Source organism: Pelophylax lessonae (assembly GCF_965119305.1).
Source record: "Pelophylax lessonae genome assembly, chromosome: 1".
NCBI classification, from domain to species: Eukaryota; Metazoa; Chordata; class Amphibia; order Anura; family Ranidae; genus Pelophylax; species Pelophylax lessonae.
In genome coordinates, this window is record NC_138768.1 from 226,085,879 (window position 1) to 226,101,406 (window position 15,528).

Sequence of the window (15,528 nt, forward strand, 5' to 3'; positions counted from 1 at the left end):
TCAGACTTCTAAGAAGGCCTTATCGGATTTCCCATTTGTGGGGGATCGCCTGTTTGGAGCTTCCTTGGATGACATCCATAATGGCCTCACAGGGGGGAAGAGTACTCCTCTTCCGCAGGCTTCCAAGAGCAAGGAGCCTTGTCGTAGACGGGGGCCATTCTTCTCAGCTTATAGGAGGCCTTTTCATCCCTCAGGGTCTCAAGACAAGGGATCTAAGCCCTTTAGAGCCTCCACCGGAGGTTCCAGGAGGACATGGTCTGGTAAGTCAGAAGCAGGCTCTTCCAGACCTGCGGACAAGGCTTCCCCTGCATGAAGGGGCGCCCTCACCGGTATCTGGGGTGGGGGGGAAGTCTTTGCTGGTTTCCAGATCTGTGGACCACCCTGGTAAAGAACAAGTGGATCCACAAAGTTATTCGGTCTGGCTACAATATCAAGTTTCGGTCTTATGCTCCGGAAAGGTTCTTCCCTTCCAACCTATGCTTGTCCCCAGTTCACTTACAGGGTCTCTTTGGGGCAGTGTAAGACTTGTCACTTCAAGGGGTGATTGTCCCGGTTCCAACTTCGGGAACGTTTTCAGGGGTTTTACTCAAATCTGTTTACAGTTCCCAGGAAGGAAGGCAAGAAACATCCAATTCTGGACCTCAAGGCGCTAAACTGCTTGGTGTGGGTACAGAAGTACCATTTGCACGGTAGTGGCATCCCTACATCAGGGGGATTTTCTCACTTCTATCAACAATAAAGATGCCTACCTTCACATTCCAATATGTGCTGGTCACCAGCACTTCCTCCGCTTTCTCGGACGAGGAGCATTATCAGTTTGTGGCTTTAACCACTTTACCACTAGAGCATTTTGCTGTCTTACGTCTGGGCCACTTTTTGCGATTCGGCGCTGTGCGACTTTAACTGACAATTGCGCGGTCATGCAACACCGTACCCAAACGAAATTTACGTCCTTTTTTTCCCACAAACAGAGCTTTCGGTGGTATTTGATCACCTGTGCGATGTTTACTTTTTGCGCTATAAACAAAAAAAGAGCGTTTATTTTGAAAAAATAACCATATTTTTAACATTTTTTTTAAATGAAATTCCCCCCAAAAAAGATGTAAAAACCAATTTTTTTTTTAAATTTTTGGCCAATTTGTTTTCTGCTACTCATGTTTGGTAGCAGAAGCTTATTTTGATTGGTTTGCGCAAAAGTTATTGCGTTTACTAACTATGGGAAAGATTTCTGTCATTTTTGGTGTTTTTTTTTTAACGCGTAATGGCGGCAAACTGCGATTTTTTTTTTTTTTTTTTTTTTTTTTTTTTTGCGGGACTGCGACATTGCGGCGGACAGATTGGACCCTTGACTGACATTTTTGACACTTTTGGGGGTACCAGTGACATTACTGCAGTAATCAGGGCTATATATATGCACTGTTACTGTAAAAATGACACTGGCAGGGAAGGGGTTAATTTTATTGGAGAGGGAGGGGTTAATGTATGCCTGGTGCTTACTAACGTGTGGGGGGGGGAGGTGACTGAGTGAGCCAGGGACAGATCGGATGTTCAGCTATGCTGAACACTCCGATCTGTCACTCCCTGTCACTTAGGAGATCCGTCCGCTCTGTTTACACAGGCGGGCGGATCTCCAAACTGGATTCCCCGACGATCGGGGCAGAGCAGCGGCGATCGCCGCTGCTCCTCCCCTGGCCCGACTCCCGCTGTGAATGAAAACAGCGGGAGCGCGCCGCCTACAGGGGGAGGAGTCTGGCGACGTAGGTCTACGTCGTCAGACCATAACGAGCCACTTTGCCGCAGTAGTACTCCGGTACTCAGTGGTAAAGTGGTTAACCTTTGGTCCCCCCTCCGCTCCTTGGGTCTTCACAAAAGTGTTGGCCCTGGTACTAGCATTGTTGTCAGTGGGGGATCATGGTACTGGGGTACCTGCATGATCTTCTGCGAGCAGAGACTCCGACTGCTCTGATGGACAACTTGGAGATTACTCTGCAAACTGTGAGGGTGTTCAGTTGGATTCTGAACCTGCATTAGTCTGCTCTGGTTCTGTCCACAAGACTGGACTATCTGGGTCAGCCAGAGTGTTTCTTCCCCTGGAAAAACTCCAGAAATTGCAGGAGGCAATCCAGCTTTTGTTGTCCAGCAGATGGTCATCCCTCTGGGCTTGCATGCGGGTGGAGGTGTTTCATTTGTTTTGTCTCTGATGGGGTACACCCGGGGTGGCCTGTTGTCTCAACAGGAAGGTACAGAGGTTTGTGTCACGGTCTCGGGATCCTCTGGCCGATGCCACAGATGCATTAGTGTCAGTATCTGAGTCAGTATTGTCTGATTTACACCCCCCCCCCTCAAACTTCTGCCAAGACTTCTGCACAGGATTGAGGCAGAAGGGATTCCGGTCATTCTAGTGGCTCCAGACTGGCCTCGCCGGTCTGGGTATGCCAATCTGGCACGGCTGGTCGCCGATGCTCCTTGGAGACTTCCTCTCAAGGAAGATCTGCTGTCCCAAGGTCCAATCTTACATCATGCTTTACAGTCGTTGGCTTTAACAGATTGGCTGTTGAAAGCCAGGTGCTGACCGATAGAGGTTTGTCTGAATCGGTAAATCCTATGCTGTTAAAGGCTAGAAAATCTACCTCTAGGAAGATCTACCATCGTACTTGGAAGACATACATTGCATGGTGTGAGTCTCTTGGGGTTCATACTTGCTCCTTTTCGGTGGCTCGGTTATTGACTTTCCTCCATTGGGTGGTTGAGCAGCGCCTGGCCTTGAGTACCATCAAGGGCCAGGTTTCGGCCTTCGCGGTTTTCTTTTACTGTCCATTGGCCACACATTCCTTGATGCTAACCTAATCCAGGGAGTTCGACACTTGGCTCCTCCAGTGTGATCTCCATTGCCGCCGTGGGACCTCAATTTAGTGCTGTTAGTTCTTTAGAAACCTCCCTTCCAAGCTTCTGCTGCTACCATTTCTAGATGGATCAGACAGACCGTGATTCAGGCCTATTCAATTAAGGGTCAGGTTCCTCCTTTCCCTGTTAAGGTGCACTCTACTCTGTGAAGTTGGCTTTCTTCTGACACTGCTTGTAACAAAACTTAGTGCCTATAGCTGAGAGTGGGAGTATACCCCCTGGGACTGCCCCATAGCTGTAGTCAAGCTTTTTACTGCCTAGTGTCCTACTCCTGTAGGGGGCAGTATAACCTAATGGTCAAGAAGATAAGGAGCCATGTCCATCAATGAACATCAGAGAAATGGATTTTACGGTAAGTCAAAAATCACATTTTTTCCTCAAATTGCATTTGAAAAAACGCTGCAAAAATACCATGTGACATAAAAATTTGCAACAATTGCCATGTTATTCTCTAGGTTCTTTGCTAAAAAAATATATATATATATTCTATCTATCTATCTATCTATCTATCTATCTATCTATCTATCTATCTATCTATCTATCTATCTATCTATCTATCTATCTATCTATCTATATATATAACAGGCTGAGCAAGCCTACAGCTTGTCAACTTCCACATACACAATTTGTCAGAGTTTTACCATCCTTCTGCTCTCCCAGACCAAAAGCTGTCTGATTTCCCAGGGCGAGAGCAGTGACTGTCTGTTTTAGGTGAGTTTAAATTGGCCTGGGGGAGAGGACAAAGATTAGATCCCTAAACGTGTTTGAGAGGTGCCAAGGGGATGTATAAGCCCCAAACAGGACTTTTCCCGGCTCTCTGGGATGCTCTGCTAATATATATATATATATATATATATATATATATATATATATATATATATATATATATATATATATATTCTATATAATGTTTGGGGTTTCTAAGTCCTTTTCTAGCAAAAAATCCTGATTTTTCTTGTAAACAAAAAAAGTGTTAGAAAAGACCTGGTCTTAGTGCCCGTTCACATACGAGCTACGCTACTTCGCACCGCGACCTCGGAGCGGCCGCCACGGACTTCATAACATTGAAGTCTATGGCGGTCGCCTCCTGGTCGCCCCAAAGAAGCTCCGGACCCTTTTTCTAAGTCGGAGCGACTTGTGTCGCTCCTATTAGAACGGGTCCGCAGCTTCCCTATGGGAGGCGACCTGTGAGGCGACCAGGTCGCCTCACAGGTCACCTCAGTGTGAACCGGGACTGAAAGAGATCCAGCAGGTGGAATACACTTCCTTGCACATTGTATGCCAGCACATCTTAAATGCTATTTTTTTCTAGTTCTCCTTTAAAACATGTATGTTATGTCACACACTTGGTAAGTACAGTGAAGTTACAGAAATGCTGATGTACATAAGTATGTGAACCAGACAAGAGTGAGATCTGAACTTGTACAATAACAGATAGAAAAAGGGATGTTTTGTTTGCTTAAATCATACTGCTACAAGTAGTATAAGTACCTTTTTAACATTTTATATTAGTTTCCCACAGTCTCCTCAACACCATACCTCCCAGAGGGAGGGTCAGCAGTGTCGGCCAGTCAAGCTCCAATGCACTGTACTGTACTATAATTTTCCTGTAGGAACTTCTTTTAGGATGAAAAAATTATTTTGATGAGCTCATCAGCATGTTGCTGCTACTGCTCAGCCTGGGTTCACACTATTGCGATGCGGGAACCAGCGCAATTCCGTTGCCGGTTCCCACATTGCAGCTCCCTCGCAGGCAGTTCACACTGCCCTCTGCAGGTGGCAATACAAAGTTAATGACACCCCCAGATCGGTTCGCATATTGTAGTGCGAAGCTGTGAATTCAGACGGGAAACAATTTGCATTGGTGTGAATACCCATGCAATCTGATTCCAGTGCGGGGAAAGGTTCCTGCACCTTTTTCGTGCAAATCCAATACGAGTTCAGCCATACAACTGAATGGCTGAATTCGCTTTGCACAAACATCGCATGTGATCTGCACCGCAATATGGTGGGATTCACATGTGACGTCTGTGTTCGCAATAGTATGAACCCATGCTCAATGTCTAATTAGCAGGATGGAAGGTAGCCAAGAAAGTGGATATTCTGCAGATATTATTCCTACTGTCAATCAGATTAGTGATTGCTGTTACTGCAGTTGTGGCAGGTAAGGGTGGAGGAAACCTTGCAGCTCGAGCATCAGGATAGGACATATACTGTATGTGAGGATAAAAATTGAAATACCAAGATTATGACTACTGCTTGGCATCCTAGTTTTACAGTTTCCACCAGTCTGTGTCCTTTGTAATCCATCATAAGTACACAGGGCTGACAACACCTGCTTTGGAATTCAGAGCAAAAAATACACTGTGTTGTCATGTTAAAGTGGAAGGTAGTAGCACGCTATATTTTTGGCACATCAAGTTATTTTTTGTGACAAATGTATAAAAGTATCAGCGCTGCTTATTAAATGTGTCCAAAGTGCAAAATGTATAATGAATAAATATGTGCAATCATAAATTAATAAAAATTAATATACTCATATGCTACTTGTGCTAATATAAACAAATTATTATCATGTGCTGAAAATCACAATAAAGTGCTACGGGAGTAAATTTATAAATCAAATAGTCCCACCAGGATCTCCTCCACAGAAATCCAAAGTGCTCAGTGCTTCCGTGACATATATTGCTGACAGTTCCACAAATGTAGAAAATAAATAAACCAATAGTCCCACAAGGATCTCCTCCTTCAGCACGGAAGCACTGACCACTTTGGATTTCTGTGGAGGAGATCCTGGTGGGATTATTTGATTTATAAATTTACTCCCGTAGCACTTTATTGTGATTTTCAGCACATGATAATAATTTGTTTATATTAGCACAAGTAGCCTATGAGTATATTAATGTTTATTAATTTATGATTGCACATATTTATTCATTATACATTTTTCACTTTGGACACATTTAATAAGCAGCGCTGATACTTTTATACATTTATCACTCAAAAGGAACCTCTTTTTATCCAGCAGCAGCTTTGATATATAGTATGCAATATTCATCCTGAGTGCAGGTACCTTCATCTTAAGTTATTTTTTGTGCTTTCTGTGTTATCACAGAGATAAAACATGGGGAAAGGTGCATGTATTCCATAGAGGTCCTAAATATGTGTTTTTTTTTTTTTTTTGTTTTTTTTTTTTATGTGCCTTGGCATGTGCTTTAATCAAAAAATAATAGAAAGTCATGAGAAATATCAATTTATTGCTTCAAATAGCCCATGAAAAGCAATGCATGAGATATTTAGGTGTTTCACAATTAGGAATACTGCTGTAGAATTATTCTAATTCTTAAAAAAGTGACCACTCTATTGAACTCTATTTAAATGTCTTGCAGGACAGGCTAGTTCTGCAAATGCAGCTGCTGGTGGAAAGTTGGCAGAATTCATGGCCAACATAGCATGGGATTTTGCCACAAAAGAAGGGTTTCGAATTTTCAAATCTCAGTCTGGATCTACGCCTAGAAATACAACAACAAGATCTTACACAACTTGGAGTATGGTATCTAGCCATAGAAATTTAGAGAAGAGAACATCTTTTAAATCTTCTAGAGCCTCTCATCAGTCTGCACAGATAGGGCATCTTGTCATCTCCCCTGATGGCCTCTCTGGAAAGGCCAAAGACCTGTACAGTAAATTAAAAGAGTTTATTGAAGTTCATATTTATCCCGCTGAGCAAGAACTGAGAAATTACCAGTTTTCGGAAAAAAGATGGACACCTCATCCTTTAACTGAAGAACTTAAGGTGATTAAAAATGGATTAACATATGAAATTTGGAGGTATTATGGCATGCATGATAGATGTAGCCCTATATGTAAAGGTAAACCATTGTACCCATCTGTATATGTGCTTTTTCCTTCCCCATTTCCTAAGATGTCACAGTTCTGTCATGTGACTGATGTCAAACAGTGGTTGTGTTTGCATAGACAGAAGAAGGAAGAATCTTTTGACCCACATTTTATGTTCCCATGGATGCCTCTCTGCTTTCCTAGAAGTCATGTGGTCTAGTACAGTCAGGGCCGGTGCAAGGATTTTTGACACCCTAGGCGAAACCTAATTTTGCCGCCCCTTGGCCCCTCCCCCTTGGCACCGCCCCCATTGGCTCCACCTCCTTTGCCCTGCACATGTATACCCCACCTTTTTAATGACAGCTACCATTTTGAATACAACTCTTTGCTAGACCAGCTAATTTTAAAATAGTTTATTTTAATTGTAAACATTTTCTCATATGCAAAACATGCTATGCCCGGGCTCTGTGCTATGCCCGGGCTCTGTGCTATGCCCGGGCTCTGTGCTATGCCCGGGCTCTGTGGTATGCCGGGCTCTGTGGTATGCTGTGGATATCCCGGCAGGGCTGAGGGCGGCAGTGTCAAAGCTCAGCTGTCAAGACTGTGAGAATGAAGCCGCTATTACCTCCGTAATACCGGCTCACAGACGGAGTGATATCAAGTGCACTCTGCCTGTGAGAGGAGGAGTCATACAGGGGAAGCACACGGCTGCAGTAGAGAGCAGAGCCATGTGATTTCTCTGTATGGCTCCTCCACCCACAGGCGGAGTGCACTTGATATCACTCTGTCTGTGAGCGGAACCTAAATAGCGGCTCCGTTCTCAATCCTGACAGCTGAGCTCGCCTCTGATACTGCTGTCCTCAGCCCTGCCGGGATATCGCCCTGCGCTCGCGGGTGTCCGTGAGTGCAGGGCGAAATGCGGGAGACTCCCACAACTTGCAGGAGACTTGAGATGTCTGCAATACCTGGGAACACAGTAAATTTGCGTATATCCTATTCATTCATTTGTTACTTTATTTGTGATTTGGCGCAGGGTGGAGATTGCTTGTGATTGTCACAAGTGTGTTTCCCTTGGTTTTGGAAATGTTCACTAATTAAACCTAAAGCTGGCTATGCACTGATTGAAATCCCCTGAGTGGGTGCTGAGTGAATAAAGAAACAATTTAGAATTTTTTTTTATTCAGTGCTGGTTCACACTATTGCGATGACAGACATCACATGTGATTTGGAACGCACTGCTCCTAAAATGACATGCGATGTCTGTGCGGTGCAAATTCAGCCATTCTGAATCACATTGAACTCACACAGGACCCTTTTTTTGGTCCGCAGCAGAATTGGATTGCATGGTGGTTCACACCAGTGCAATCCGATTCATGTGCGAACTGTCAGAACGCACTGCGATATGTGATCTGATCTGGGGGTGTCGTTAACTTTGAATTGACACCCCCAGTGTATCGCATATGGCAGTGTAAACTGCCTGTGCTGTGAATGCGATGCGGGAACACACAGTAGATTTGCAGCGTTCCCGCATTTCGCAATAGTGTGAACCGGCACTAAGTCTGCAGGCTGAACAAAAAAAATCTTTACGTACTATATGGCCAGCTTTACTGAAATCAGATGTCTAACTTAATAGCAGTCAGAAATAACCACCTTAACACCCTCCCCCCGGCCCCCGGATAGCTTCTAATTCTAAACCAGGATCTTTTAGGATAGCTTCTTAAACCAGGATATTGTATGTAGAAAACATATTTTAAATTATGATTCTATGAGTCCTCCAGCCAGGCTCCAGCACGCACCTTCCAATCGCTTCTTGCTTTAGTTTCTCCTCCTCCTCGGTTCAGTTGCTGGTTCGCTGCACTGACGCCTCCCTCCACAGCATAGACAGACTCCACACTCCACGCTTCCTCTCTTTCTGTTCTCCCCCACGCTGGCTGCACTGACACGCCCAGTCCCTCTGATATGTGATATCACTCCGCAGCTTAGCACAGTAGAAGAGGACGGACCTACGGGAGCCGAGGCTGACTGACCGATCAATTTACATCTGGAGGGAGGAGGGAGTGAGTGACAGACTGACATCAGACTGAAAAAAGTCAGCGGCGGATCCGACTGCTCACACGGTGACGGACACTTGCCGAGTTGCCGATCACAGTCTGTCAGTGATTGATAGATAGTACAGAGACCAGAGCGGCTGGCTGCTGCACAGCACAGGGGAGAGGGAGGGAGAGACTGAGAAGGGGAATTTAAACCAGCGTCCCGGCGCCCTAGGTGGCAGTGCGCTCTAGGCGGCTGCCTAACTTGCCTAGTGGTAGCACCGGCCCTGAGTACAGTGATAGTTTATAGCAGTTAAAGCAGTATGAAATCTAAAATAAAAATTGTAATATATTGTAGCTTACCTATAGTATCTTTAGATGTGGTGGCTGTATTAATTTTCTTTTATTCATTTTTTTCCCCTCTGTTTTCACATGATGATCTAGCCAGTAACACACCTCCTGTATTAGGCTCCTTTCACGCAAGAGATCCGATCAGATCCACCTGTCAGTTTTTTAGGCGGATCTGATCGGATCCTCCATGCATCCCTATGGGGCAGTGGATGTCAGCAGACATTTCTTGGTGACATTTTTTTCTGCATATTAATCCATGGATAATATTCTTTTGGAGAAACTCTTATTCACCTGAGGAGCCCATTACCATCAGGTACCCGTTTGGATATACATCCATAGGATTCCATATGCTTTGATGGACTGAATTTTTGGTGGACATATTTTTATATATATATATATATATATATATATATATATATATATATATATAACCTCTTTTAAAACTTTGGTGGACATACAGTATATATTATCTTTTCATATGGACTTTGAACTTTTTTGATCACCTAGGAATATTTGGCTAACTTATTGATAAGCGCTGCAATTTTATATTTTGCCTGTATTAGAGTGCCACCACTGTGGATGAAGGAGCACATAGGGTACAGCAGACAGCAGCATTGTCAGTTGGGGGGGTTAAATGTACTCGCAGATCTAAATACACTAAGGCTGCATTCACACTTGAGCGTAGCGTTTTCGCGTGTTTTTTACCGCCATTTTACTGCGATTTTCAGGCGTTTTTTTTCAGGCGTTTTTGGAGGCAGACATTGACATCTATCAAAAACGCTAGTAATCAGCCCAAAAAGAAGCTCATGTACTTTTTTCAGCTACAGGCGTTTTGCTTCAGGCGTTTAAAACGCTCAGATGTGAACAGGGGCCATTTAAATGAATGGGGTTTTACTTGTTGTGTGTTTTGGAACGTTTGTTTTTTTTTTAGCGTTTTTGGAGCTGAAAAATGCTCAAAAACTCTCAGGTGTGAATGGAGCCTAACAGATTGAAACCAAACTCTAGCTCACTCTTTATGGTCAGTTACAGAAAACCTTTTTTTCCATTTTAGAATGGAGTTAAATGGATTGTCTTATCCCTGTAACTGATACATCTAGAACAGAGCTTGTTCTTTTGAAAAACAACAGACTCACTGGCAGGTTCTCTAGATGAAAATAGAAGAAAGAGAGGCTAAAAAAGAAAACGAATACAGCCATCACATCTAAGAATTGCACAGACTTGTATCTAAATCGAATGTCCTTGATGTTCCTTCCCGTCCATTTAAGGCAGAAGTATAGGCAGACATAAAATGCCCTTATTTCGCCCTGTTAATTATTTATTAATAGAGAAAATGTATTTCACCATTAGTGCGCAGATCACAGAAATCCAAGGATAGCTAGTGAATGTTCCTTCTTTGATCACAGTCTGTAGTATAACAACTGGGTCATTGCAGCTCCAGGCGATTCCACTGGGTGGCCGACAATAAACTAGACAAAAAAAGAAGACAAGCGCACATCTGCCCTAGCATAATACAGTTTATTAAAAGGTATAAGTGGTAATAGTACATGCACTCGCTGGCAAACAGTTCTGAGCGTATCTGCAGCCTCCTTTCCTGTATGGCCTCTTCCCTGTCTGACTTGAAGAGGCCATACAGGAAAGGAGGCTGGAAAGGAGGCTGCAGATACGCTCAGAACCATTTGCCAGCATGTAAGTGCATGTACTATTACCACTTATACCTTTTAATAAACTGTATTTTGCTAGGTCGGATGTGCGCTTGTCTTCTTTTTTATCTAATTATTTATTAAAAATTCTAAAATCTATATTCAAATAGAATCTGTAGTTTACTAATCAGGGTTAAAACATTACTCAGTGTGCAGGCAGCTGGCCGATAGGAAGGGAAAGCATGGGGATGATCCCCTTAGCATGTTGGATGTTGCTGCTCCTTCAGTTACAACCTGGGACAGTCTTTGATCAAGTTGTATTGCTTTAACTGTACTAGGGAAAAGGTCAGACTTTAGGTGTGTGTTGTGACATAGGTGTCTGGATTACAAAATTGGCTAAAGAGAAATGCATATGTTTTGATGGTTAAGATGTCTTAAGCTGGCCATAGACGGTTCGAATCTTAGCTGGTTCAGCAGGACGAGATTTGAACCATCAATGGGCAATCTGATTTTCCCCAAGCCAATATATCAATGGACTTAGATACAACCAGCATGTTGGATTTTTACATGCGATTATTCCCAGCAGCTATAGTCGCTAGCAATATTCCCTGTGTTCTCCTGGCATGGATGGCTCCCCGTGCCCCCCCCCCCCCCCCCATTGGGTTTCCTGCAGATATTTATTAAAGGCCAAATTTGCAAGTGTGAATGGAGCTTTAATAAGCTAAGATTCATATGTTCTTAGTTAAATAAAACTAACAATATGTCTGTAATTTGTAATTTGGAGAGGCGCCACATGGCAAAAAGCAGTGCTGGATTGGAAATTTTGCCTTTTTAGTTTAAAGAGGTGTATTCTACAATTTTAGATGTTTTTTCTAATCTGACAGACAAAGCTTGTATGTGTCTTTTCTAACAGCCTAAATGGTGTCAACATTTGTCTGATAGGATAAAGCAAAATCACAGGGACTATGGAATCTTTTCCTACCTGTAGAGAGCGACCCAGAGGGTAAATATGGTGCCAAGTTGACAAATGTGGAATATGCTCATCTCTGTGAATTAATGGGAACATCTCTGTATGCCCCTGAGGTATGTTGTATTGTACAGAAGTACATCATCAAAACATTTCTTTTGTAAGTGCACATATCAATATTTTATAACATCAGTGTTTTTCAGTGTTGTATATTAGGTACTCCTCTGTATATGTGCAGATATACCGTCCGTGTTCATATTACTTAAAGCGACTCACCCCCCCAAAAAAAATATTTATTACCAGCCCCCTCTAAAAACAAAGATTTTTTTTATTAACTTGAATATAAAGAAATTCATGAGCCAGGGATACACGATGGCAGCTTGATTTATTATCTTGTGTTTCTAAATAATAATTACAGTATACACCTACTGTAATTTGTTTTGTACAGTTATTATTTGTAACTAATATACCGTTAACTAGCAAAAATACCACTTTAACATGAAGTTTCCTATGGTGTACACATAGTGTAGGTTGAGAAACTATGTAAAGTACCACATTATATGGGATTTCTAGATACAGTACTGTAATTGACATTTTTTTTTTTATGGTATTTTAAATAGATTTTTGAAGCATTAAAATTGTGCATTGGGTTTTTAGTGATCGTTTTATACTCCTATTCTTAGATCTTCAATTGTTCAGCCCCAGACACAGGAAATATGGAAGTGCTGGTTCGCTATGGGACAGAGGAGCAGAAGGAAAGATGGTTGAAGCCACTATTGGAAGGAGAGATCAGGTCCTGTTTTGCTATGACTGAACCAAAGGTAATGTTTTATTCTACAATATTTGCTTCTCAAGACATGCTTTATATGTACTCAGAAAATGAAGGATTCACCGCACAACTGGACTGTGGAAGACTTTTTTCTTAGCTTGTTAAACAGACTCAGGATACAGCTTATATAATTGTCATGGTTACACATGCTTTTTCTTTTGAGCACAGTTCAGTGAGAAGTCTTTGAAAAGCACTCATAATTCTACAAATATGCAAGAGCTGTATTCTTTGCCATTTATTAAATGAAGAAAAAAATTTCACCTGCTGGTTGTGCGGTAAATCGTTCATATTCTTGATACTTTGCTTACAGTGAGACAAACTAGACCATCACCCAGCCGTAGTGGATGGGTGGGAGGGATGAGACCCACCTGGTGCGGTTTGTTTCGTATGTATCTGAATGCTTCATATGTAGTTTCTAGTTTTGTACATATAAAGCTCTGATTTAATAGTCTAATAAGTCTTCAACTTTTAAAAATCGATATGCCCCCCTTTTAGACAATTGTGCTAGGTGCTAGTCATTGGCCTTTTTATATATTCTGCCATAGGTTGCCTCTTCTGATGCCACTAACATTGAATCTTCAATAACAGAAGATGGAGACTCGTATGTTATTAATGGCCATAAATGGTGGACATCAGGTATGTATTATAAGGAAACAAAAATGCCTATGTGTGATGTGAATGTATCTGTTTTGCTTTTCATGCATGAGAAATATTTGAAAGGGTGTTCTATATCTTCTGAATACCCATAATAAAAAAAATTGAATTGCGTCTTTGGTGAAAGAGCTTACTTTAAATCTACCTTTTCCATAACCTAAACCATTGGTCTTCAAACTGCGACCCAGGGGCCAGATGCAACCTCTTGCTTGCATTTATCTGGCCCTTGGGGCACTTTTCCTTCTGCTGACACAAGACATTATTCCTCCCACAGACACCAACAATGGGGCAATATTCCAGCTACTGACACCAACAATGGGACACTTTTTCTCCCATTACCACCAACGATGGGGCATTATTTAACCACTTAAGCCCCGGAAGATTTTACCCCCATTCCGACCAGGGGGTATTTTGTGATTCGGCACTGCGTGAATTTAACGCACAATTGCGCGGTCGTGCGACGCTGTACCTAAACGAATTTGACGTCCTTTTTTTCCCACAAACAGAGCTTTCTTTTGGTGGTATTTGATCACCTGTGCGATTTTTTGATCACGCGCTATAAACAAAAAAAGAGCGTCAATTTTGCAAAAATAGCAATATTTTTCACATTTTTTTATATGAAATTCCCCCCAAAAAAAATGTAAAAATCAAAATTTTTAAAAATTTTTGGCCAATTTATTTTATGCTACCTATGTTTGGTAAAAAAAATCGCAAAAAGCGTATTTTGATTGTTTTGCGCAAAAGTTATCGCGTTTACTAACAAAGGGAAAGATTTTTGTCATTTTTGTTGTTTTTTTTTTTAACGCGTAATGGCGGCGATCTGCGATTTTTTTTGCGGTACTGCGACATTGCGGCGGACAGATCGGACCCTTGACTGACATTTTTGACACTTTTGGGGTTACCAGTGACATTTCTACAGTAATCAGTGCTATACATATGCACTGTTACTGTAAAAATACACTGGTAGTGAAGGGGTTAACTTTATTTGGAAGGGAGGGGCTGTGTGTGTCCCTAGGGGCGTGGTTTCTACTGTGATTGGCTGTGGCTCTAGCTGTAAGGACACTGATCAACGGATCTACATACCAGATCCGTTTTATCAGTGTCTTTGCAGCGAGGAGAATGACAGGCAGTTTGTTTACACAAGCTGCCTGACATTCTCCCTCTCCCCCGCCGATCGCCGAGTGACCGGCGGACATCGGGTCCGCTGGTCACACGCGCGGGGGGGTCCGTGACCACGCGGGAGCGGGAGCGCGCCCCGGGGGGCGCGCGCTCGCTCCCTAGACCCTCACAAGCAAACAACGTAGCCCTACGTTAGTTTGCCTGTGAGGGGCTGACCGCCGACGTAGATAGTCGTGCGGCGGTCGGCATGTGGTTAAGGGTGTATAAAAAGTGCAGCGATAAGAGCAAAATGATGAGGTCAAAATGAATACAGTAATCCCCCGCTCCATCGCGGTTCAGTTTTTGCGGTCCCGGTAATTCGCGTTTTTTTTTGTAATGTTATTTTACTATATAAATCATTAAAAATGAAATATTTTTGTGTTTTCCATAGCTCTTGCTATCTCTTAGTATCTTTTATGTGTTTAAATGAGCTTCTATTGTTTTAAAAGTGTGTTTAAAGACCTTAAAATGCTTCTACACGTACAGTGACAGTAAAATAAACATGCCTACAATGCATTTTAATAGGGTTTTCCTATTTCGCGGAATTTCACTTTTCGCGGCTGGGTCCGGAACGTAACCCCCGCAATGGAGGGGGGTTTACTGTAATCCAAATAAGCAAATGTAGGATAAATAAAGGGTAAACAAAACAATAAGTCCCAAGTGCAAATGGTGAAATAGATAGTCCAGGGTGATGTGTATGATCACAGTGCACGCCAGATTCCAACACCAACAAGGAAAACTTGTATGCGCTCACCAGAAAGATTAGACTCAAAATACCTTACAGTAAATGGGTCAAACAGCCTCATATGGTATACGGTGGATCTACAAAACAGTGCTGCAACCTCGGATACTCCAATACAAAGGTGAGACGAATGTAGGAAGAAGGAAGTTCCCATTCAATGGATGACATAAAGAAATGAACCAGATTGAGCAAACAGCGTAAATCAGTTTGGCTACAGCATGTGTCAATTAATCCAGGGGTTCCAGTCAATAAATTTTCACAGACCCAGTGTCATCAGGAGAACAAGGAGAGGGAAATTCAAACTTCAGTTCTGTTTATTCACGTACATCTTCCATTTATTGTACAGCAAGCTTCTTCCCATGCAGGAGAGATAGATCCAGCTATCATAATAATTCAGGTGTCCCACCAGCCCA

At 42.5% G+C, this 15,528-nt stretch overlaps 1 protein-coding gene across 1 annotated transcript in view; it reads left to right on the forward strand.

Annotated features, from left to right (window-relative positions):
• ACAD10 (acyl-CoA dehydrogenase family member 10) overlaps positions 1–15,528 on the forward strand; it is a 101,741-nt gene that overhangs the window by 64,721 nt on the left and 21,492 nt on the right. Inside the window, exons 13-16 of the mRNA XM_082259676.1 lie at positions 6,294–6,700; positions 11,708–11,848; positions 12,416–12,553; positions 13,107–13,197. Coding sequence (XP_082115802.1) covers positions 6,294–6,700; positions 11,708–11,848; positions 12,416–12,553; positions 13,107–13,197 — 777 coding nt within the window. The remainder of the gene's footprint in view (positions 1–6,293; positions 6,701–11,707; positions 11,849–12,415; positions 12,554–13,106; positions 13,198–15,528) is intronic.